We start from the raw sequence: 27,023 nt of genomic DNA, 5'->3' as shown, positions 1-27,023 counted from the left end.
TTCCTTCCATATTATTTTCTGCAATTCTCTGTGTGTTACTGAGTCTTCATTGTTGAAGGCACTTCTATGAACAATCAGTTGTAGGTCCCCATTTGTCATCCAAGCCTTGTTTTTCTTCCTTTCTGTGTCCTTTGGTTTTTCTTGGTTAATTTCATTCACTGTAGATGTGGCTTTGTTTCAGGTGTCTTTGACATTGTTTATATCTATGTTTGGCTGGATGTAATCCAGTCTCGGTATTGGAACTTGGGACTTATGGCCCACAGTTCAACTGCTTTGTTGTGCTGGGGTATATTTTTTTCATCTTTGTATCCCTTGTGGTTAGCAAAAGGTTGTGCTCAGAGTTAATATTGGCACCAGGATATGTTTTCAAACTTCTTATGGAACTTTGGAATCATTTGTTGATGAGGATGTATTGATTCTTGACATTTTTGTCAATGTTTGAGGTTTTGTGTAGAGCCAACATGGAAACAACTGAAATGAGTGTTCACTGTTTTGAACTTGTCGTACTGGCATAAATGGACCAGCTTGTCACCTTGATCACTGCCAGTCACTAAAGCAAAATTACTTACTATATCAGGGTGCCATCCATGGCTTACCTTGACACTGAAATCGCACATCAGCATGGTAATCTCAGTTGATTTGCTGAAAGACAGGGCTGTCTTGGCTTGGTTATAAAAAGTTTTGATGTTATCATATGGTACATCACAAATTGGGTCATGTACCTGGTGAAACACAGCAGAATGGGTTTTGCAGTGAATAATTATTTTTGTAAGAAAATGATCCTATCAAACACAGGTACAAATTTATTGACAGCTGCTTTGATAAAAGATATCCTATTAACCCTTCCCCATTGAAATGGTATGGATTATTGTTGCCTATATTATACACTCAAAAACCATTAATGTTACAGTTTTCCAAATTATACCATTACATCTAACTGATCCAAGGATGTCAACTTTCAGTCTTTCCAACTCTCTGATGGCACTGTGAATCTTCCAACTTTTAAATAAGCTGTGGACATTTCTAGCTGCTATTCTTCTTGTGACTGGCCCTGAGGTTCTTAGCATCCCTTGCCCATTGGAATGATGATGGGGATTGTGGGCCTTGGCTTTAAATTTTCCAGCACACTAAAGTTCTTTTTTTCTGAGGAATAAGTATGAATTGGTTTCCCACTGTCTTCCTCACATAGTATTGAGACAACTTAGGGCACTATGTCTGTACTCCGAAATGTATGTTACAACACCAGACCAGCTGATATCTTGATGGCACCAATGTACACTAATAGCAAAGCTGCTGCTCTCCACCACTAAGCTGCTGGCTTCCACCATTATGGATTCTGGTGGGATTTCCTCTACTAAGGAATAATATCCCTGAAGATAAGATTAGTGAATGAAAATGAAAGGCACCCTCAGACCTCGCATACAAATACTGTCAGGGTCAAGAAAGCTGCAGTTGGCTGAAAGAGAGTGATAGGAAATATAAGGGTCCATGTGGTTGCTGCCCATATACTCCCAAGAAGGGAGCTCTTTAGAGAGGACTACTCTTTGTCTGGTTACCCTCCTAGTGACAAGACTGGCGTGGATGATCCAATCATGAGCATAGCTCCAACCAACATAGCTTTGTGGACCATTGAGACACACAAATCCTTTAACATTCTAATTATCTGACAAACACACAACTTTTAATTTGTTTGAAATACTATATAGTTTTCCAAACAACACAGCATTTTGTTCTGTATCAACTGAGTTGCCTTCATGTAGTGGTTGTGTAGATGTAGCCACTCAACTATAAATATATTTTTATCAATCAAAACCAGGACCCTTTTGTTGATATTACAATTTTAGTAAAGTTACAATTACTCTTGACAGGATGAAGACCTACACTTTTGTAAGTTTGTTCAGCCTAACTATAGAGTAAATCAACTCATTATATTATAAGTTTGCTTACTGCATGTTTTCTGTAATTTTCAGATGGAGAGTAACAAGAAGCAGATTAATACCCACATTCACAGTTGATGAAATGAAACAAATGTATCATCTCCTAAATGAAATTTCCATAGATTTTGTGTCTTCATTTGAGACAAGTGTTTTAGCAGGTATTAAAAACCTTTGATAGTAGCTAAACAGTAAATTAATCTTTCAGTTTTTTGCTGGAAATAACAGTTACACAGCTACACATGTTTATTTATGTATTTATTTGCTCACAGCTAGTTTCAGGATCACAGCACCATTCTCAAACACACATTTGCCTTTAACTGTGGAAACCGTTATTTCCAAGAACAATTACTTTAACAACTATGGACCCACACATAAAAATCTTCCTTATAATATAAAGGAGTAGATCATGAATTATTTAATCAAAATGTAATGTAAAAATTAATACATATAATTTTCATGACAGACGAGATGCATCATCTTACAAACAGTCAAAACTACTAGAGCAGGACTGACAAGCATGAAAATTTAAAATATGTTTAAATCTCTAGCCTTCAGAATTTATTCCTTCATTAGTTAATTAAACATTACTAGATTCTAGCAAGAACACAGATATGTCTCTGATGGATTCTGTGAAACCCACTAGCTGCACATGTGTGTTAGTGGAGGCATGACCTGCGGGCTTTAACTCACACTTATTGGAACTGGTGATCCCTCCATGTCAGGTGGACACACATATATGGATCGGTGTGACAGGCAAAATAAGAAATTTCATGAGTTTTCAGGTGACAGCAAATGTTAGTTGCTACAAGTATAGCAAAGGAATGGACCAATTATCACAATGAAAAGCTACAATTGTACAGTGAAATACCTTGTTTGTGGGAATTGGCCTGTTGCAAAAATCCACTCATGTTTGACCAGCTATTGGGTTAAAGAAATTGAAATTGTTAAGGAAAGTAAAACTGCCCCAACCCTGGACAGGAAATAATATTTCCATATTATTATTTATTGATTAATAAATTCTGAAAACTAGAGATTAAACATTATTTTTTAAAAACAGGGTTCATTATTGTTTATTGTTTCTTTTAATTCAGGAAAAGTGCACCTTTATAGATAATTAATATATCAGCAAAAATAATGAATATTCATTTTTGGAAGTATAAAGTAACTATATAGATACGAAATTTATTAACCAGGTGGCAGCAGGAGAACATATACATACAAACATTAATGAAACTGGATAGCTTCCAGTGTCACAGGCACCTTCTTCTGCCAGAAGGATTGAAGGGGAAGAAAGAGGGATGAAGAAATGGACTGATGAGGTTTAGGAAATATGGAAAGCTGGTAAAAGTCGCCTTGAACTCCAGTCATGTGAAACGTACTGGCTGGAATGAGGAGAAAAGACTGATTTTAGATTTGGAAACCTGAGAGCTTAGACAGGGTAATAAGCAAGACAGAGGTTATTAACAAAGCATGTATAAGAGTTAATAAGAGTAGAAAGCTAAGTGTGTTGTATATGTTATGAGTGGGGGGAGGGGAGGGGGCAATAGACAGATTAGAAAGTAACAGAAAATGAAAATCAAATGAAGAAAGGAATAATTACTGAGAAGAAATGGAGAGACTGATGAAATTAACATAAATTAAGGCCAGGTGGGTAGCGAGAACCTAGGACATGTAATATCAGTTCCCACCTGCAGAGTTATGAGAAGCTAGTGTCTGGGGGAAGAATCCAAATGGTATGTGTGGTAAAGAAAAGGAACCAAGGTCATGACTGTCATGTTGTAAAGCATGCTCTACAACAGGATATTGTGTGTTGCCAGTGTACCACTCTGTCTATGTCCATTCATTGTGACTGATAACTTGATGGTAGTCATACAAATGTAAAAGGCTGAACACTGTTTACATAACAACTGGTACACAACATGTGTCATTTCACAGATGGCTCTCCCTTTGATAGGGTATGTTTTGCCTGTTACAGGGCTGTATAAGTGATAGTAGAAGGGTTCATGAGGCACGTCTTACAGTGGAGATGGTCACAAGGATAGGAACCATAGGGTAGGGAACTGGGTGCAGAAGAGGTGGGGGTTGGTGGAGGGGGCAACAGAAAGCTATTCTATATGTGGTGGTCAAAATGTCAGGCAGAATGGAACTCACTTTAGGGCATGATTTTAGTAAGTCAAATTAGTCTTTTTTCATTATTTTCATACATTTTGTTTTACATTTTTCGGATATTTTTCCTTGCTTGTCTTCCTTTTTCCTCTCCTTTTTCTCCCTTCTGCTTCATTTTTGCTGCTCCTACCATCTCTAATACTCCAAACCCTCTCCTCTCTTAGTTTGATGAATCCCATCACATATTATATTCAGTCCTTTAGAAAACATGTTTATCACTGGAAGTTACCTTCAAAGGTCTAACATTGAATGTCTCTGTTTCTGTATGTAATCCTACTCTATACCAGCCCCTCTCACTGTTTCAAATATAGCAGTCTCCTGCACTTACCCAGCTAAACTGTGACCTATATGCCTCATCTGCTAATTTACACTCCACCACACTTTTCTCCTTCTACAAAATCCTGCAGTTATGTATCACTCACATTTCTTTCGATGGTATCATCTGTGAAGGCACCTTCAAACTGCAGCAACCAGCCAGACTTCACCTTAAAAAGCTATCCCACCTTCTGATGAACTACCTCAACAGTGTTGTTTCCCCTTCCCATCCCTCTCCAGCTTACAAGACAGCCACACCATTAAGTACCACTCCTCTCCTGAAGACCAAGCTTGGCCAACCTTCTCAACATCCCCCACCCTATACCACTACCTCCCAGAGCAATGACAACTCATGATCATAAGAAACAGCCTCATCAGTGTAGTGTTCTCAACCTCTAATCTGAAGCACTATCCCCTCCCAAATTATCTGTATTATCCAAGGGTCTCACTTTCGTCCCTAAACCTGCATTTAACCATGTTGCTTTGATGAAGAACCTACTTTCCTTCACACATATTGTCACCTGGAAATATCATTTTGAAACCAAATCCCAAAATGTTACCCACAGCAAATCAGACATTGAACCAGGCCTTGAAAGTTCTGATCGTGATCCAACTTTAATCCACCAACACTATCTCAAAATCACCTCTTAAAGCCTTCTAGGAATTCCTAATATCCAGCATTGCTTCACAACCCTTTCTCAGGTCACTATGACATGACCCTTACCTGTCCTCTGCAGAACTGCAAGTTCTTTGTTCCATAAAAACATGTGTCTATCAGCATCTTTCTAGTGGACAAGAGATCTATCACTGTGGTATCTGACCAATGGGAGTGTGTTAACGAGAGTCTACATGAGCCGTCTGACACCTCTACATACAGCATCTGCCATCAAGATCCCATCCTTGTGATTCCAGCTGATCTGCACTCCCTCCTTAAAAACTCAGAACATCACAAGGACTAACACCTCAATCCACACACCCCCACCTTTTAACTTCTTCCTAAGATATACAAACCAAATAACCCTGGCTGTCCCATAGTTGCTGGCTTCAAAGCATCTGCTTAACTCTTGCAACCTACAATACAAAGACTTATTCTATATTAAAGACACCAACCATTTCCTAGACCATCTGAAATATGTGCCCATCCCACTCCCATCACACAACTTACTTGTCACCAATGATATCACCTCCCTCTATATCAACCTCCCCCACGTACATGGTCTGTCGGCTGCTGAGTGTTAGCTCAGCTAGTGTTCATCTGATTCCAAACTTGCGACATTCTTCCTTCTCACCTTAATCAACTTAACACTTACCAGTAGCTACTTTATCTTTAAGTGGCATACATACAAACAGATCAGCATACAGTCATGGGAACCAGGATAACTCCTTCCTATGCCAACATTTTCATGGATTGCTTGGAGGTGGCTTTCCTGGGATCTATAAGCTTTCAGCCCCTAATCCAGTTTAGGTACAATGATGACAATTTTGTCATAGGGGCTCATGGTGAGGCTAACCTACTAAAATTTTTTGAAACTCTAAATAAATTCTCCCATTTAAATTTCAGATGGTCCTATTCTGAACTCAATGCCACTTGCCTTGATGTTGACCTCATTCCCACTGAGAGCCAGCTATACACTTCTGTTCACATTACACTTACCATACAAAGCAGAAGAGGAAGTGTGCTGACTGCCCACGTATTAACACAGGTAGCATAGGACAGAGGGCGTGCCACGCACTACAAGCAGCATTGTGTCTTGAATCTTGCCTTGGTGCATTTCTATATGACTGTGTACTTCGTGTGCTTATTTTGTGCATTTGCTTGCAGCGCTGTGTTGAAATGTGAAGAGCTGCAGTCTGCTGTTGTAACTTCTGTTTTCTCACATTCTATTTACTGGTATTTACATCTACAACTACACTTTGCAAATCATTGTGAGGTGCATGGCTGAGGGTATGTCCCACTGTACCAGTTATTAGGATTTCTCCCTGTTCCATTCAAATAAGAAGCGCAGGAAGAATGTTTGAATGCCTTTGTGGATGCAGTAATTATTCTAATCTTATTCTCACGACCCCTATGCCAGCAATCTGTAGGGTGTTTTAGTATATCCCTAGGGTAATCATTTAAAGCTGGTTCCTGAGACTTTGTTAATAGACTGTCCCAGGATAGGTTATGTCTGCCTTCAAAAGTCTTCCACTGCAGTTCTTTCAGCATCTCTGTGACACTCTCTCACAGATTAAACAAACCTGTGACCATTCATGCTGCCCTTCTCAGTTTACATTCAATAACCCTTTTGGTCCTATCTGGCACTGGTCCCACAGACTTGAGCAATATTCTAGGACCAGTCACACAAGTTATTTGTAAGCAATCTCTTTTGTAGACTGATTGCACTTCCCCCGTATTCTACCAATAAACTGAAAACTGCCACCTATTTTACCCATGACTGAACCTGTGCTATCATTCCATTTTGTTTCCCTACAAAGCAATAACTCAGGTATTTGTATGAGTTGGCCAATTCCAACAGTGACTCATTGATATTATAGCCATAAGATAGTATATCTTTTTTTGTTTCGTGAAGTGCAAAATTTTACATATCTGAACATTTAGAGTAAGTTGCCAATCTGTGCACCATGTTGAAATCTTATCAAAAACTGACTGATCATTTATGCAGCTTCTCTCAGATAGTACTTCATTGTAGATAACTACAAACGGTCTGATTTTACTATTAATATTGTCTCAAGGTCATCAATATAAAACATGAACAGCAAGTTACTTCTACATCTGATGACGATTCTCCATCCAAGATAAAATTCTGTGTCCTCCCTACCAAAAATTCCTCAATCCAGTCACAAATTTCAATTGATACCCCATATGATTGTATTTTGACAATAAGCACAAGTGCAGTACTGAGTCAAATGCTTTTCGGAAATCAACAGACATGGCATCTACCTAGCTTCATTAATCCAAAGCTTTCAGTATGTCACGCAAGAAAAGTGTGAGATGGGTTTCACATTTAAATGATAAGAAGAGGGGGGGGAAAGTTAACATGTTAGTTCCAGTGTACAGATCCAGTTACAGAGAAAGTAAAGGCACATGTGTTTCAGATATCTAAAAGATGGAACAGAATTTTTAAAATCACTGAAAGCTGTTTTTCCAAAATACATAGATCTGACTCCAAATTGATTAGTGTGTGATTCAGGTTTCTTCAAAGAACTTTGTACAAAAATGGAAATGTTTATCATCAGCCTCAAACAATTTAAAATTCCAGGACAAAAGCGAGTCTTTAAAAGTTAGAGTTGTCCCCAGTTTCCTTGTTTACTCTCGCATCTATTTAAAATATTACACAAAAGAAAATTTGCCAGTAAAACACTTGCATAAAGCCCAGGATATTGTAAACCAGATAAAGTTGTGATCTGTGCCAGTGTTTCTTCAGTCAGGGAAAATATACAGAATGAATCAATGCCAGACGCAGCAGAAATTTCAGCAAAAACAACACAGAATTGTAAGAAACTGGAAATTGTGTGATTATGTAATAAACTGAGAACAGAGATTGCCAAAATAAATCTAATGCAAAAGCAGATCACAGATTAAAAACATAAGATGACTGTATGAGACCTTCTACAATCTATATCATTCTAAACTCAGTAAGAATCATAGTTGACAACGAGTGAGGTGGCACATGTGGTTGGCACCCTGGACTTGCATTCGGGAGGACGACAGTTCAAACCCGCGTCGGGCCATCCTGATTTAGGTTTTGCATGATTTCCCCAAATTGCTTTAAGCAAATGCCGGGATGGTTCCTTTGAAAGGGCACAGCTGACTTCCTTCCCCATCCTTCCCTAATCTGCTGGGACTGATGATCTCACTGTTTAATCCCCTCCCCCCAAATCAACCAGTCATAGCTGGCACAATATGAAGGAAATGATAATGATAAGTAAAGAAGTCTGCAGTATGATAACATGTTTACTTTTGGCACCCTACTTTTAAAAACTAAGTAGCCAAAAGGATGTAGGTATTGTTTGTGGCATGGACTGTTGCCACTTTCTTAGCAAACAACTCATAAATTTATAGAACTGTTTCAAATAGACATACATAACTAATACGCATTCAGCGGAAGCAACTGGGAATTATTACAAAATGAAAATAAATGCTTAGGCATGCTGATTTTTCATGAAAATAAGGTCCAATAAAAACTGCAGTTTAGTTATAGGTGGCTGATAGTTGATGATTTCATTAATTTAGGGAAATATTCTACAGATAATTGTAAGAGTAAGCTTTCAAATCTTGCTCTTCTGCTCCACAGCACGATTCAACTTTTGCAGTGTATGTAAGTCACAACACTACTTCAGGTGACATTGTGTCACAGACACTGATTCAAGTGATTATCCAACTTGAGCAAGCCAGAACAAGAATTATTGCATTCACTTCTTATGACAATCAACCAAATAAAAAGGTCTGGTGGTGTCTATGAATTGGTGGCATAAAAAAATAACATGTTCTATACCAAATCCACTTGACAAAATCAGTAGAATGTGAATGTTTTCAGACACCATTCATGTAATAATGTGTGTAAGAAATAATTTTTGTGATAAAATAAATGTACATCTTAATGACAAGTGTATCGTTTACAACTTTATCAACAAACTGATCACAAGGGTAATTGCCCTAAATTCAAGAAAAGTGAAAGATTGCACAACTTATTTTGAGCTCATTTGCATCCGGCACCTCTTTAATTAAAGAACGTATATCAGCTCTGCATTGTTCAGTAGCTCAGTAGCCAACAGCACAATATTCTTGAGGGAAAAATTAAACTGATTACTCATTACACAAAGTCCTCAAAAAATGTTGAAGAATGCCTGGAAACTAATTTAAACTATCTGGCATCTGATGTTCACTGAGGTATGTTAATTAAATCCACTTGTTTTTCATTTCATTGCATAACATCCTGTTTGTGAATAGTGCTTAATGTGTTGCAGTTGCTGCAATAAGTTGTGCTTCCTTGGGTCACAAGTGGAGCAACTGACATCTCACAGTGGAAGTGGTCAACTAGAGGAGTCAGAACACTTTCTCTTCTACTCAGTATGCACCTACTAACAAACAACATACTTGCATTTTGACAGATGCCATCCTTGCCATGTGAAGCATTCTGTTTCATACAGCCTTGACATTTGAGGCAAACATATTTGTTTAGATGCAGACTAATTACAGCAAGACACCAACATTCTTATCTCAGCCTTCACTGGAAGTAACTACCCCACCAGGCTAGTTCAGCAGCAGATTTCATGGGCCACCACATCCCATCCTGATACTGCTGATCCCTCCATTAAATAACTTAGGAGTACTGTCTTGTCACACCATATTATTCTGGTCTTGAATGTACTAATCAGTTGCTTTGACAAGGCTATGACTTCACAAAATCATGTCCTGAAATGAAGTCCATTCTGCCCACCACACCTAGAATAGCTTTCTGTTGCCACCCACCCCCCCATCCCCCCCCCCCCCCCCCACCCACCCAGTCTCCACAATGTCCTGGTCATATTGTACGCTCCTTCTGCACCCATTTTCCTACCCTATTGCTCCTACCCCTGTCCCTGCCCCCACTGTAAGACTTGCCTTACACACCCCTGTACCACCTCCTATATCAGTCCTGTAACTGGCAAAACATATACTATCAAAGAGAGATGATGATGTTTGGTTTGGTTTGGTTTGTGGGGCATTCAACTACATGGTTATCAGCACCTGTACAGATTCCCTACCTTTGCTCAGTCCAGTCTTGCCACTTTAATGAATGATGATGAAATGATGAGGACAATACAAACACCCAGTAATCTAAAGCAGTTTAAAATCTCTGACCCCACCGGGAATCGAACCTGGGACCCTGTGCTTGGGAAACAAGAACACGACCTCAAGACCACGAGCTGAGAGCCACCTGTGAATTGACACATGTTGTGTACCAGTTGTTATGTGAACACTGTTTGGCCTTTTACATTGGTATGGCTACCACCAATTTTATTAGTCAGAATGACTGGACATAGGCAGATGGTGTACTCTGACAATACACACTATCCTATTGTAGAGAATGCTCTACAACATGACAGTCATGACTTTAGTGCCTGTTTTACCATTCGTGCTTTCTAGATTCTTCCCCCAGACACTAGCTTCTCAGAACTCTGCAGGTAGGAGCTGGCATTATATGTCCTAGGTTCTGACCACCAGTCATGCCTTAATTTATGTTAATTTATTCAGTATGATATTTCATCAAAAATCTCTATCTTGCATATTACCCTATCTTCCACCTCTAAGCTCCCAGGCTTTCAGGTATCTAAGTTCTCACATTTTCAAATCTCATCTGCTGCAGTTATTCTCATCCCATCCAGAAAGTCTCTCCCCCCCCCCCCCCTCCCCGACCCAGGGTTCAGGCTCTCTTTCCCAAACTCTACACTTTTTCTAAACCTCAGTAGCCCTTTTTCTTCATCCCTTGTAGCAGAATAAGAGGCCACTGTCTTCAAAAGCTTTCAAATTTACTAAACCTTTTTATGTGTGCATTATCCTGTGGCCACTTAGTGAGAAGATTTTTTATCTATTCAGTTACATTAATATTTTATTATTTAAATAGCAATTAATAAATTAACAATCATAAGTGTTGTCAAAAGTTAATTGTAGTTACAGAATGGTGCCAGCTTTCTAACAGTTATAGATTACCTAACATTATTGTTTCTGTGACTAGTGCACAAGATGTGTCCAGAAAGTTATGCAGTTATTTTTTTCTGGAGCTCCAAAGTCATGGTTCATATGCAATAATGTCTTAAATAATTTTTGCTATGGATATGATTGCACTATTTTTCACGCAGAATTTGTAGTCAAGATAATACATTTTTTACCCTGGAATATGCAAGTCAGTGAATCTTAATGCAACAGCAGTTTGGAAATTTTGAAATAGATCATTTTCAAACCTCTATGATAATATTAAAAAAGGAGCAATGGCAAACTATGGGTGGTCAAGAGACAACCCAATCAGTAAATTCTTCCAGGGAAATAGTGCACAGCAGAATCTGGACTGATATCAGAGGAATTACTGTTGTGATATAATTATTCAATGTTGGATGCACCAGGAATGTGTCCATGACCAAGAGAGAGTACCCTGTAAAAAATTAAATTAAAAAGGTTGTCATGAACGTATTTTTTGTCTATCAGACATTCTTGGTTATTAAAAAGATGATTGTTAAATATGTCAAAACTTTATCATGCAAAGAGGGGCTTAGAAATAGACAGTGAAGTTTTCTCTCCTTGCTACTGTTCCTATTTTATGTGTACATGTTTCTGTTATATCCAAACTGGCACTAATTCCTAATGTTGTAAATCTCAGGAAAGCCTGTGAAGGTGCAAGAAACATTGACAGAACATACAGCACATAAACTTTCCAAGTGTATATTTGGAGCCCAGGGTAATACACAGAATGTTCCACAATCCATTTTGAATTCTCAGCTTTTTGATAACAGAAGACCTTCTGTCATCCAAGGAATAAAATATGCTGCCACTTTTGTCATGCCTTTTATTATGAAGCCCTTTGAAAGCAGTGATGGGGATACAGGATTTGAATCAGAATTGGGTAAAACCATTGCAGACAATTTTTCAAATCGTGAAAAACATGGTTTAACACAAGATGACTTCCTGGAGCTTCTGATACAGATAAAAAATAGGAGACATGTTTCTAATGTGAATGAGCCAACTAGGAGAAGGAAGCAAACTGAAAGCTACTCAAGGAATTCCAGTAAGTAGACTTTGATCTAAAAACCTGTTATATTGGACTTCTACAAACTGTTAATTTATTTTATAAGTGACTTGTGTTCTTTATACTTCCTGTCATCTTTAATATCTGTGAAACCGTTTTCATGACACTGAATGCTTTGTAATTTTAATGATAACTGTAGAAATGTGTAACACATAATAAAAACACACTCATAATGCAAAGAATACAAAATTACACTAACATTTCTGTAAATTGTAACACCAAGAATGATATGAGATTTGGAACTTAAATAGTGGCAACTATTTATTCACAACCGATACAAAAGAGTTGCATGTGTGCACCTGTTACTGTCCTTCAAAGTAGTCACCAGCGTTATGTAGAACCCATTGCCAGCAATGTGGAAGGCATAGTATACTGTTAGCTGAGCCTGTTCTGTTGATGGTACGAAAGGATCTGTCTACCGCCTCTCGAATCTCTGGAACAGTTCTGAAATGAATGCCATGAAATGGTTCCTTCATCTTCAGAATCAAATCAAAGTCACAAGGACGTAAGTCTGGGGATGGTACAGTACTTCCCAGTCCCATCGATCGAAAAGAGCTGCCACAGCTTGCGCTGTATGTGCCCATGCAATGTCATGCAAAATGATGGGTGGGTTGCGCAGGAAGTGTCGCTGCTTCTTTCGCAAAGCTGGCCACAGGTGATGCTCCAAAAACAAACAGTAATACTGTGCATTGACAGTCTGCTGTGGAGGAATGTAATGCAGTACAGTCTTACATGAGAATCGCCATAACTTTAGACCGCTCCATTCACACCATCAACAGAACAGGCTCTGCTAATGGTTCACTATGCCTTCCATATCACTGGCAGTGGGTTCTACACAATGCTGGTGACTACTTTGAAGGACAGTAACAGGTGCAAACATGTAACTCTTTTGTATCAATTGTGAATAGATAGTTGCCACTACAAAAGTTACAACCCTCGTAAATGTGACTCAAATTAATGTTACACCACAGATTAAATGGGACATACTTGACAGTATACAACTGGGTAGGATTATGGAATTGTATAAGCATTCTTCAGTCTGTAGAATATTTCTGATGTATTGACAGTCCTCAATAAGCAGGAGTCAATATCACATATACTACCAGCTGACATTCCAAACTGCCACAAGTACTATCCATTCACTATGCTGTCTAATAATGCTGGCTGCTACACAGAGGTACCTTAAAATTATTTAATCCATATGTGATCTATCCTTGCAGAATAGGTGGAAGTCTGTATCATACAAAAACATAACATTTTTGCCACACAGTGTTCCTGTGTGGGTTTCCTGAGTTTATTGCAGTCTGAGACAATGGTGGCTTTAGGACAGAGGGAGCTGATCAGATCGTATCCATGCCATCAGCTGATCCCTCAGAGAATATGGTCAAATTACTAAAGCATCCAGCTCCTGCTTCAGTGGTTCTACACTATTTTCAATACTCTGGTTTGAAGCCAACTCTAAGGGTGATAAACTGTACACTTTGTTATAGTCATACAAATAAGAAGGCAATCGTCGGGTCACATTGTGTGGTCCAGTACCCACTTGTCACAATGTAAACCTCTTTTCCTTCCACTGGCTCCATACACACAACATTGTAGCAGCAGCAATTCCTTTATAAGACATCTGTCAAACCATTTCCCAGAGTTCAGTATCTCTACACATTCAGGACTCATCTACATGCTGACATTTCAACCATTGACTTCTAAAAATTTATATCAACACTGGCTTTCACAATTTAATTTTGACAGCTCTTCACTGGATGGGCTTGGTGTAATACTGACCTACCCAGTAAACTGAGCAGATGCTGCTGAGTGCATTCCATTTCTCTGCTATCTTCCTACCTTGCTGCATGACCTACTAGTTAGTATTTATTTAGAGCGTTGTTTCAGGGTGTTGAAGTTTTCACAAATTTTTGTGTATATGCACGAAATTGAAAATATGCTGAAAATTTGGAACAGACTACATAATTTCAAAATTAAAAATAGATTCCCCAGAAAGTGAATTCTGTTTATTAATACTGATAACACCGTGGTTTTATTGATTTTTGTGCAACTATAATTTGAGAGTTGTTGTTTTCAATGCAGTTATATCATTTTATTGTTAACTGTGAGCTATGTATGAACTCTGAGAGGTTGTGATAAAAATGAACAGAAGTGAAACAACTGCCATTGGCACAGAAAAATTAGTAAGACATTTATTCATCTACAGATCATTTTACAATGCTGTTGGACTGCACAGTTTAACATGACAATAAAAACATAATCAAACATTCACAGTTCCACTCATGCAAACAAATTACTTACAATCTAGTATGAAAAGGATTCAGATGTTGTGTATAATGGTCTTTTATACATTTATATCTTCTATCAACTGAGTGATAATGCCATAAATAATGTTTCAATTGTCATTCCCTTCTCATCACTAGCACTGCATACACAATGCACACTGCACATACTTCATCCACACTTTCATCTGGCCCAAAGACCATTACATTCTTCAGGCTTCCCATGGGTCCCTTTGAAAAACTGTGTCAGCAATGCTCCTTCATGAAGGAGGCATTGACCTCAGGAAGATGAAAGAAGATTAGTATTATCCTTCACTGACCTTAGGGAACAATTTTCCAGTATGTGCAGTATACTTTGAAAGTACATTGTGCAAAACAAAGGTGTTCTACTGTTTGTTTATATTGCACTTTTACTAAATCCTCCTTTGTATTTTCAGCATTATCATTTACTTTATGGTTGGTACATTATTTAAGAGGTATAAGCAAACTGCCCTTGCTTTCAGTAAGTTTTTGTTTTTCTTTGATCATGTTACTTGATTCCCTAGAAGGATATACTTTTCTGTGTGTGTTTTTTTTTAGTGCATATGTAAGTGTTGTCAAGTCTGACTATGCAGTAAGAATTTCCAACTCGTTTAGTACAAGCCATATTATTGTTCATGAGGGAACAATATACTGATGATACTCATTTTATTAGTAGCTTGACAATCATTTCACTTAAGCTAGTAGTGAACTTATGCTTGTTACATGATCTGTAGAATTGTCCTATACAGGATTGTTTCCTCTGTCTAAGATAAAATTCATGTTGTTTGGTTTTTGTATTTTAATTGTTGGCCTATTGCATTTGGACGTATTTTAGATGTTGCTGAGGAATCCACATTCTTTCTCTATTGGAAATTTTGATGTTTTGTCTATGATTATAACATTCCTGTCATTGGGGAGAAGAAATGACTCTATATGTAACACTGTATGGAACATTTAGAGCAAGCTGCCATTCAGCACACAAATTAGAAATTTTGTCTAAATATCTTGTATCCTCCCACAGTCACTCAACAATGACCCATTTTTTTGCACCACAGCATCACCAGCAAACAGCTGTAGGTTGCTTCTCACCCTGTCTGTCAGATCATTTATCTGTATAGAGAATAACAGTGGTCCTGTCACACTTGCCTGAGGCACTCCCAGTGTCACCCTTATCTCCAATGAACACTCACTGACGAGGGGAATGTACTATGTTCTATTACATCAGAACTCTTTGAGCCTCTTGCATATCTGGGAACATATTCCGTATGCTCATACATATGTTGATAGTCTGCAGTGGGGCATCATTTCAAATGCTTTCTGAAAATCTTAAGAATATGGAGCCTGCCTATTGCCCTTTAACCATGGTTTGCGGGGTATCTTAATGGATAGTTGAGTTTCACAGGAGTGATGCTTTCTCCTGCCCCAGCAAACTACAATGAACTGCTGCAAAAAGAAGAGCCAGTTCTTTCATGTAATCTCCATAGAATTCCATGGGTATCACATTCAGACCAGACGTCTTTCCGCTGGTGAGCAAGTTTAGGTGATTTTCTATTCCATGATCATTTAACTCAAAAGTTGCCATTTTGGCATTTGTGTTTTGACTGAAAGGAGGAGTGATATTATCATTTACTGCAGGGAAACAATTTAATAAGACTGAATTCAACATTTTGCCTTTCTATCTGTTATGGTCATTGAGTGTATGATTCCAATCTGCTTACTAATTTTATATAAGATCAGTATGTTTGAGGAGTTTTGATCAGATTCACAGGCAAAATTTTTTGTTTGAATTCACTGAATCCTTCTCACATTGCTCTCTTTATACTCATTTTGGTTTTGTCCAGCTTTTGCCAACAAGGTTTTTACTTCACTGAAATCTATAATGAAGTTCTATTGGCTTTCATGGCAGGTTTCTAACATGGCTACCTGGCCACAGTGGGTATTTCCCATTGCTTACAATCCTGACCAACTCAATATGGCAGGTCTAATCAAAAAATGGGAGCACATGTTGGGATATCAACACTTAAATTATAGATTGCTACTCACCATAAAGAGGACACACTAATTTGCAGACAGGCACAATGAAAAGACTGTCACACATTTAGCTTTCTGTCAAAGTCTTCTTCAGGAAAAAAACACACATACACATACATTTACATATACATTTGTTCACACAACCAATCACGCCTCAAGCACACATGACTACCATCTCCGGCAGCATAGACCCGAATGCAAGTAACATGTGGAACAAAAGCAGCAATCTGAAGGTGGCAGGAAGGGGAAGGGATAGCAGGGTATGGGAGAGAAGAGTACTTTGTAGTTGAGGATGCAGGCATTAGATGGAGGCATGACAAGATGTACAGTAACCTAATATTACCACACCCTTCACCCGACAGTTTCCTCCCCCTCTATCCTACCACCTCCTCCCTAGTCATGTGAATGAATGTGTATCTCCTTTTCTGAAGAAGACTTTGGCCAAAAGCCAAACATATAACAGTCTTTTTCCTTGTGCCTGTCTGCAAATCAGTGTTTCATCTTTACAGTGAATAGCAATGTATCCTGTTTCTCACATGTAGGTACAAGGCATATTGCACAACATTTTCGAATCTTATCATTTTTTGCTCCATATCTTTATACCGAGAGGTGAATATTTGATACTAACTGCTCTGTAGTTTGTTTCCTGTCACTCTTGCTACGTAACATATTTTCGCACTGTTCTTAACAATCCTTGTCATACCTTTAGTCATTGATGCTCCAGCTGTCTTATAGTCATGCATTCACTCCTCTAAAAGTTCAAGTCTGGTAGTTACTAGGAGGTCTAATACATGTTCTTTGCAATCAATTCTCCAATTTCACTGGTGGACATTAAAACTGCAACACCCTGTAGACACCATACAACAAATGTCAAATTGAAATGAAAGGTACAAGTGTGCAATGCAAATGGTTGGCATTTCAAAGCAACTTTATGAAGTAAGAGTATCACCATCTATATTCTTTTTATAAGAACTGGATGCAGGAGTGGCTCCATGTGTCTGCCACTGTAAGTCCCAGTTCTGCATATAGCATCAAGATGAACATATCCATGTGCGAAGGCTCCAAGAAGAAAGCACATTGCCAGATTGCATTTGTTATTGTCATACAAATGGTTCAAATGGCTCTGAGCACTATGGGACTTAACATCTGAGGTCATCAGTCCCCTAGACTTAGAACTACTTAAACCTAACTAACCTAAGGACATCATACACATCCATGCCCGAGGCAGGATTCAAACCTGCGACCGTAGCAGTCGCGCGATTCCTGACTGAAGGGCCTAGAACCATTCGGCCACCGTGGCCAGCTATTGTCATACAGCCCCAGCACCTAGTGTGATGGTTTAGTGTACCATTGGGTACCAACACGCCTACCTTTGTTTCACGTGTGCCTTACGTTACAGGTCCTGAGATAATGCAAGATGATATGTTTGCTATATAGTCCTGATCTGTCTCAATAGAGACAATGTATGATTGTTTCCTGGACCAGCTTATTCTCCAGGTGCTTGTTCACTGAAGAAAGGTAGAAAGGATGGAAGACTGGGTTTAACATTCTGTTGAAATCAGAGTTGTTAAAGATCGAGCACAAAGTCAGATTGTACCAAGTAAGGAGACAGAAATCGGGCCCGCCCTTTTGAAGGAACCATCCTGGCATTTGCCTGGAGCAATTTAGGGAAATCATGTAAAACCTAAATCTGGATGACTGGACACATATTTGAGTCATTGTACTCCTGAATGCAATTTTAGTGTGCTAACCACTGCACCATCTCACTCAGTTTGTGCACTTACAACATCCGATTATGGGTCACCAAGAGCCTTGCACACCACCAAATGCCAGCCATTATGAATTACAAACTGTGGAATATAGCTGAAGCAGTGTGGAATAAGACATCAGTTCATGTATCGGCCAAGCTTAAGTTCTTCTTGATCAATAGCCATTGTTGTTGCCAGATGGGGCAATTCTGTTTCTATATTTTTTGCTCTGTACATCCCATCACCAACAAATTTACTTGCAAATTCTTCTTACTATACTGTGTAAAACTAAAAAATAAAAATCTCATTATATGTTATCCTTACTGCTGTTGCAATTTCTATAGTCAGTAAATAATTGAAATATTTTTCAGAAAAAAAATTGAGAACAATCTCACATGCATCCTGTCTCTGGTAGCAGTTTTAGTCCTTTGACTCTCCCATTCTGTTGTTGTTGTGGTCTTCAGTCCAAAGACTGGTTTGGTGCAGCTCTCCCTGCCACCTTATACTGTGCAAGCCACTTCATCTTTGAGTAACTACTGCAACCTACATACTTCTGAATCTGCTTAGTGTATTCATCTCTTAGTCTCTCTCGACGATTTTTACTGTCCACACTTCCCCTCCAACACCAAATTGGTGATACTGTAGTGCCTCAAGAATTCTGGTGTAAATTCTAGAAACAGTCGACCTTCAACAGTCTCGAACACCCGATATTATAGGTATGAGGGCGGGAAAGTGAGAAAGTTTCTACTGACCCACCTATTTCTATGTGCAAGTTTGTTATCAGTAGACTGTAAGAAGGGCGAGTCACTGACGACAACATGTGTTTGCCACCAGCACCACAGAAGATGTGATGAAAACTCAGGAAATAATAATGTAGTATTCTTTGAGTTGTTTGTGTCTGTGTTGATTGTAAAAAAGACTAATGAACAATTGAATATAGATTTCTATACACATTCATGTATTGGACTCACTGGGGACTAGAGACATTTATCTTACTTCACATCTTAGTTCTGGATGACACATGTGATGTCCATAAATTACTGGATTTTTACATCCTATGATATTGTACTTGTGTTTATCGAGTCTGATGTTTAAAGAGACCAGTTGACTTGCCAGAGTTTACTTACTTATGTGAAAAACAGTAAATGTTGCTTTGTGTTGAGAGTTGAAAATGTACCATGAATGAAATGAAAGTGTCCCACGAGTACACAAATTATTACAAGAATAGGGAAGTAGCTTGATAAATTCCTGTAACCCACTATAGTCTTTGGAGAAGAAGCTTTTGGGAGATCGATGTAGCTGATTACCTAGAGAAGAGGATCGGCTGCACACAATGTGCAAGTCAACTGTGCAGGGCATGTGAGTCTTGCACTCCAGTACCACACTGTCTCATGTTGTCCAAAAAACATTAGACTACCTTGATGGCTCAGAATGTGTCCTACCAACTGATCCCTTCTTCTAGTCAAACTATGCCACAAATTCCTCTTCTCCCTAATTCAGTACCTCCTTATTAGTTACACGATCTGCCCATCCAATCTTCAGCAGTCTTCTACAACACCACATTTCAAAAGCTGCTGTTCTCTTCTTGTCTAAACTGTTTATCATCCATGTTTCACTTCCATATATGGCTACACTTCATACAAATACTTTCAGAAAACACTTCCTGACACTTAAATCTATACTCGAAGTTAAAAATTTCTCTTCTTCGTAAATGCTTTCCTTGCCATTGCCAGTCTGCATTTTATATCCTCCCTCCTTCAACCATCATCAGGTATTTTGTTACCCAAATAACAAATGTCATCTACTACTTTAAGTGTCTCATTTCCTAATCTAATTCCCCTCAACATCGCCTGATTTAATCTGACTACATTCCATTATCCTTGTTTTGCTTTTGTTGATGTTTATATCTCATATCCTCTTTTCAAGACACCGTTCATTCCGTTCAACTGCTCTTCAAGGTCCTCTCATCAGCAAACCTCAAGGTATTTATTTCTCCTCCCTGAATCTTAATTCTGATTCCAAATTTTTCTTTTGTTTCTTTTACTGCTTGCTCAATATACAGATTGAATAACATCTGGGATAAGCTATAGCTCTGTCTCACTCTGTTCTCAACCACTGCTTCCCTTTCATGTCCCTTGACTCTTATAACTGTCATCTGGTTTCTGTAAAAATTGTAAATTGCCTTTCACTCCCTGTATTTTACCCCTGCCACCTTCAGAATTTGAAAGAACAAATTCCAGTCAACATTGTCAAAAGCTTTCTCTCAATCTACAAATGCTATAAATATAGGTTTGCCTTTCCTTAACGTAGCTTTTAAGATAAGTTATAGGGTCAGTATTGCCTCAAGTGTTCCTACATTTCTATGGAATCCAAACTGAGCTTCCCCTAGGTTGGCTTCCACCAGTTTTTCCATTTGTCTGTAAAGAATTTGTGTTAGTTTTTGCAGCCGTGACTTACTAACTGATAGTTAGGTAATTTTCACACCTGTCAGCACCTGCTTTCATTGGAATTGTAATTACTATGTTCTTCTTGAAGTCTGAGGGTATTTTGCCTGTTCCACCAAATGTAAGGGGTTTGTCATGACTGTCTCTCCCAAGGCTATCAGTAGTTCTAATGGAATGTTGTCTATTCCCAGGGCCTTGTTTCAGCTTAGGTCTTTCAGTGCTCTGTTAAATTCTTTACGCAGTATCATACCTCCTATCTCATCTTCATCTATGTCATCTTCCATATCCAAAATATTGCCCTCAAGTACATCACCCTTGTGTAGACCTTCTATATACTCCTTCCACTTCTCTGCTTTACCTTCATTGCTTAGGACTGGTTTTCCATCTGAGCTCTTGATATTCATACAGGTGGTTCTCTTTTTCTCTTTTCTCCAAAGGTGGCTCAAATGGCTCTGAGCACTAAGGGGAGGGGGGGTGTAACTGCTGTGATCATCAGTCCCCTTCTACAAATGTCTCTTTAAATTTCCTGTAAGTGGCATCTATCTTACTCCTAGTGATATATGCTTCTACATCCTTATTTCTGTCCTCTAGCCATTCCTGCTTAGCCATTTTGCACTACCTGTCCATCTCATTTTTGAGACATCTGTATTCCTCTTTGCCTGCTTCATTTACTGCATTTTTATACTTTCTCCTTTCATCAATTAAATTCAACATATCTTGTGTTACCCAAGATTTTCTACTAGCCCTTGTCTTTTTATCTACTTGATTCTCTGCCGCCTTCACTATTTCGTCTCACAAAGCTACCCATTCTTCTTCTACTGTATTCCTTTCCCCTGTTCTTGTCAATCGTTCCCTAATACTCCCTCTGAAAATCTCTACAACCTCTGGTTCTTTCAGTTTATCCAGGCTCCGTCTCCTTAAATTCCTACCTTGTTGCAGTTTTTCAGGTTTAATCTACAGTTCATAACCAAAAAATTGTTGTCAGCGTCCTCATCTGCCTCTGGAAATGTCTTACAGTTTAAAATCTGGTTTCTACATCTTTTTCTTGCCGTAATATAATAAATCTGAAACTTTATGGTGTCTCCAGGCCTCTTCCACATAGACAACCTCGTTTCATGATTCTTAAACCAAGTTTTGGCTCTGATTAAGTTATACTCTGTGCAAAATTCTACCAGGCAGCTTTCATTCCTTACACCCAGTCCATATTCACCTACTACTTTTCCTTTTCTTCCTTTTCCTACTATTGAATTCCAGTCTCCCATGACTATTAAATTTTCATCTTTCTTTAAGTATCAGAATAATTTTTCTTTTGTCACATCAAACATTTCTTCAATCTCTTCATCATCTATGGAGCTAGGTGGCATAAAAAATTGTACTACTGCGGTAGGCATGGGCTTCATGTCTATCTTGGCTACAACAATACTTTCACTGTGGTATTTGTAGTAGCCTGTCATGTTCCTACTTTTTTAGTCATTATTAAACCTACTCCTGCATTGCCCATATTTTATTTTGTATTTGTATGTCTGTATTCATCTGATGAGAAGTCCCTTTCTTCCTGTTACCAAACTTCACTAATTCCCACTATATCTAATTTCAACCTATCCATTTTCCTATTAAAATTTTCTTTGCTATGTGCCAGATTAAGGGATCTGACACCCCAAGCTCCAATCTGCTGTTAGTGACAGCCTCCTGAGTAGTCCCTGCTGGGAAATCTGAATGGGGGACTATTTTACCTCCAGAATATTTTACCCAAGAGAACACTATCATCATTTAACCATACAGTAAAGCTGCAGGCCCAGGGAAAAATTACAGCTGTAGTATTGCCTTGTTTGCAGCTGTTCACAGTACCAGCACAGCAAGGCAGTTTCAGTTGATGTTGCAAGGCCAGTTCAATCAAATATCCAGACTGTTGTCCCTACAGCTACTGAAAAGGCTGCTGCCCCTCTTCAGGAACCACACATTTGTCTGGCCTCGCAACAGATACCCCTCCATTATGGCAAGACCAGTACAGCTGTCTGTATCACTGAAGCATGCAAGAAGCTTCCCAACCAACAAGAAGGTCCATGATTCATGGAAGGGGGGGTCTCCCATTTTATAGCTGATAAACTGAAGCTTTCTGCTGTTGCAGTAGCATGATCTGGAAACTTACTTGCAGAATTCTCAAAGTTTTCCAGTTCACTCTGCCACTGCAACTCCTGAAATGCATGACCACTTTTTCTGACCCACCTTTGATGCTTATCCTTACCCAGGTTATTTCACATTCAGAATCTGTAATAACCTCAAGGTATACTATAGAATTCTTTACAGTAATAAATACACTGCCACCATTGGCAGGCTAGAATGAATTTAAGATTTCAACATTATTCATTTCTAGTTCCAGTCAGCTTTCAGTTCCTAAAACTATGTGGTCATTGTTACCTTTAATAAATGGACCAATCCTGTAGTTGATTTACACCATATTAAAATTTTCTTGTACTGATCTGTAAGGATGAAATCTTTTTTCTGAGAACAATGTGGCTAAGCTTTCTATGATTATCAAGTAAGTTATCATTTACCCTACTGAGGAGCTTCTCTAAGCCTAAAAAAATATATGTGCATTCCACACACACTCCTTATGAGGGGAAGACCTGAGTAGAGTTCTTCACCTAATAGCATAAGTCAAAATGTCCGTATCTAAGATCATCATATAATTATCTGAAACATTGGTTTAAACCTATGACTTAGCTCTAAACCAGAGGACTGTGACTGATTCTAGGTACAATTCTACAATTCTACAAATGAGTACCAATTCACCCAACTGTCTAAAGGAACTGAAGATAGTCTCAGAACACAAATGTCAAGCATTATCCATGTTGACATGAATGCGCCGAATGCATTCAATAGCTGTCATCAGATCCTTCTTCACGTCTCAGATGAGATGTAGCAATGAACTTACATAGTGCACACTACCCTTCCTTCATGACATGCCTGCTGTTTCCTTGGGGCATCCATTACCCACCTAAGTTTGAAGCTCCCAATAATTGACATATCCACCATCTGTGCTTGTCTGGACTTGATAAGAAAATCTTACATTGCCTCTATCTCCTAACCTGCTCACTGATCTTTCATTTTTTTCATCACACCTTGAGAAGCCCACTACTATTGATGGAACAAGTGACATGTGTTGGCAGCACATATTTACTTAATTATGGCACTCAACTAAGTGTGAAATCTGCAGCTCACAATTTATGGTTCTGCATAGGTTGTGTCACTATAGGTGGATATCCACTAATGAATTTGATATGTTTAGTTCATTCTAGGAGCTTGAAGAGCCTTTGTTGGGAGAATGGCAGCATTTCTGGGTGTTTTTCTTATTACATAGCCCACAGATTCATGCTCAGAAACAATACGCACAGACTGTCTTCCATCTTGCATTGTCACCCCAGTCTCACAGCAGTGGATTCAAACCTGAAAATAAAACAATCTTGTTACAAGCACCTACTTTAAGCACTTGGTGCATTCTTTTTCTTGGTTCCTAAATCATTTAAACCATTCTTAGTTTTTGATAATGAAAAGAATTGTTGATGGGGAAATGACAAATATCTTGGTTAACCGATGTTACAGTATGGTAAACGTTTGCACATGGTGCAGTTAAGGTACCCAGCACATTGTTCAGTTAGCGACCATACATACTAATTTAAACTGTTATTTTATTGCACTTTTTGTACATTTTAAATTGTTTTCCTTGCTCTGCACATTGATTCACAAAAATGATGCCACAACAGAAATGGCACATGTGATAACATTATGTAACTCCAGGCCATGTGTTGCTATAATGTAATGTGTATCATTACAGCCTCATGGCTGCAGTTCAATTTTGGGGGCAACTAATATTCTATATCTACATCTAATATTCATCTCTAAAAATGTTGTTGTGGGCTTATTGTGTATGAAGTGTTCATTGTGACTAATTGGATTGTACTTTTTCTCTTTCCACTTAAGTCCACACTGCTGATTTCCTCTATATATGTGAACAGTTTATTAAGTTTTAATAGTATGTTGATATAAGTTGGCATTTCATTTGCTCATATGTCTTTTGCAATTTTCCAACTATTATTTATTAATAATTTTCTTCTTCTGCCTACATTTGCAGAGCCTGAAGAACATCAGTTGGTGGGCCTGGACTGTCTGTCTCTATTGGAAGACTTCAGTATATCATTTCACATAATTAATTTCACACTGTATCACTTGGCACTCAATCAAGAACTGCAGTCAAGTATGAGGACAGAAGTTCAAAAATATAACACTTCACCTACATATGAGACTGTGGTCAGTATGAAGCAACTGGATATGATTGTAAAAGGTACTCCCAATTCTCTTCTCTTAGAGCAATAGCTCAAGTTTTAACAAATAAGAACAACTTTGTGAGATTTTATTATAACAATGTTCATAAAAAAAATCTCATTCTCTCTACTGCACAGACAAATGAAAATACTTATTTTATCAGTTACATTTTTCAAAATGTGTACATAATAGAACAATATATTATAAAACAGTAATAGAGGAAAACGGATGTGAAGCATTAATATTTGAAAGAAAAACGCTAAGAAAAAAATTTCGTCCAGTATCTGATGAAGATAATGTGGAATGGAGGATAAGGAAAAATGAAGAATTAAGAGAGCTGTACAAACACTATAATGTCGTAGATGTGCTAAAGAAGAGAATGTTGAACTGGGCAGGCCATATAGCAAGAATGACAGAAAACAGACTACCTTAAGTAGCGATTGGAAGGTTAATAAATGGAACAAGAGGAAGAACAAGACCCAGGAATAGGGGGAGAGATAACATCTGGGAGGACACGACTAGGATGAACACAAACACTGAATGCACAAACAGTTCACTCAACAGAAGAAAATGGAAGAGGCTTGTTGAACAGGCATATAGTCGATAAGAGCCTTACCACTTTTAAATAATAATAAATAACAGGGAAATTAAAACTGAGACATTTGGATTTTTGGAGTCTTCCAGCATAAGAAGAAACTTAGTGAGGTGACACATTAGTAAGACATTGGGCTCTTATTTGAGAAAACGGTAGTCTAAATCCCTTTTCGGCCATTGAGATTTAGTTTTTATGTTGTTTCCCCTAAATCATTAAGGTCAATTCCTGCATGTCACGTATGATGGCTATAGTCATGTATGTACTTCAGTAGACAATTAGGTTTAAAATACCATTGTATTTCATTGCACATCCTCGAACAAAGACTATCATTACAACTATAGCAAATACACAAAATCTGCAACTGTGTTTAAATTGAAATTTATCCTTTATTTCACAGTCTCAGCTGTACATTTATTTTTGTGATGACTAATTCTGATCAGTATTTCAATATTTTGAGAAGGAAAGTTGATACTTGCCATATAGTGGAAATGCTGAGTTGCAGAAAGGCACAACTAAAAGACACTCACAATTATAGTTTTCGGCCATTGAGGCCTTCATCAACAAAAAAATGGTTCAAATGGCTCTGAGCACTGTGGGACTTAACATCTATGGTCATCAGTCCCCTAGAACTTAGAACTACTGAAACCTAACTAACCTAAGGACAGCACACAACACCCAGCCATCACGAGGCAGAGAAAATCCCTGACCCCACCGGGAATCGAACCCGGGAACCCAGGCGTGGGAAGCGAGAATGCTACCGCACGACCATGAGATGTGGGCCCTTCATCAACAACAGATATCTATAGAATAATAGAAATCTATATTAAAAACAAAGATTCCAAGACTTACCAAGCGGGAAAGCGCCGGCAGACAGGCACATGAACAAAACACACAAACACACACACAGAATTACGAGCTTTCGCAACTGGCAGTTGCTTCGTCAGGAAGGAAGGAAGGAGAGGGAAAAATGAAAGGATGTGGGTTTTAAGGGAGAGGGTAAGGAGTCATTCCAATACACACACACACACACACACACACACACACACACACACACACACACACACACATATATCCATCCGCACATACACAGACACAAGCAGACATATTTAAAGGCAAAGAGTGACTCTTTGCCTTTAAATATGTCTGCTTGTGTGTGTGTGTGTGTGTGTGTGTGTGTGTGTGTGTGTGTGTGTACACCTGTCCTTTTTTTCCCCTAAGGGAAGTCTTTCCGCTCCCGGGATTGGAATGACTCCTTACCCTCTCCCTTAAAACCCACATCCTTTCATTTTTCCCTCTCCTTCCTTCCTTCCTGACGAAGCAACTGCCAGTTGCGAAAGCTCGTAATTCTGTGTGTGTGTTTGTGTGTTTTGTTCA

General features: G+C 38.5%; 1 protein-coding gene across 1 annotated transcript in view; it reads left to right on the top strand.

The window, feature by feature from the left end:
* The window catches only part of LOC126336131 (cytochrome P450 6j1-like), a 102,269-nt gene that overhangs the window by 63,506 nt on the left and 11,740 nt on the right, over window positions 1–27,023 (top strand). Inside the window, exons 3-5 of the mRNA XM_049999621.1 lie at window positions 1,971–2,095; window positions 11,777–12,181; window positions 24,864–25,073. Coding sequence (XP_049855578.1) covers window positions 1,971–2,095; window positions 11,777–12,181; window positions 24,864–25,073 — 740 coding nt within the window. The remainder of the gene's footprint in view (window positions 1–1,970; window positions 2,096–11,776; window positions 12,182–24,863; window positions 25,074–27,023) is intronic.

The sequence above is a fragment of the Schistocerca gregaria genome, chromosome 2, assembly GCF_023897955.1.
Source record: "Schistocerca gregaria isolate iqSchGreg1 chromosome 2, iqSchGreg1.2, whole genome shotgun sequence".
NCBI lineage: Eukaryota > Metazoa > Arthropoda > Insecta > Orthoptera > Acrididae > Schistocerca > Schistocerca gregaria.
This window is presented reverse-complemented; position numbering and strand designations above follow the sequence as displayed.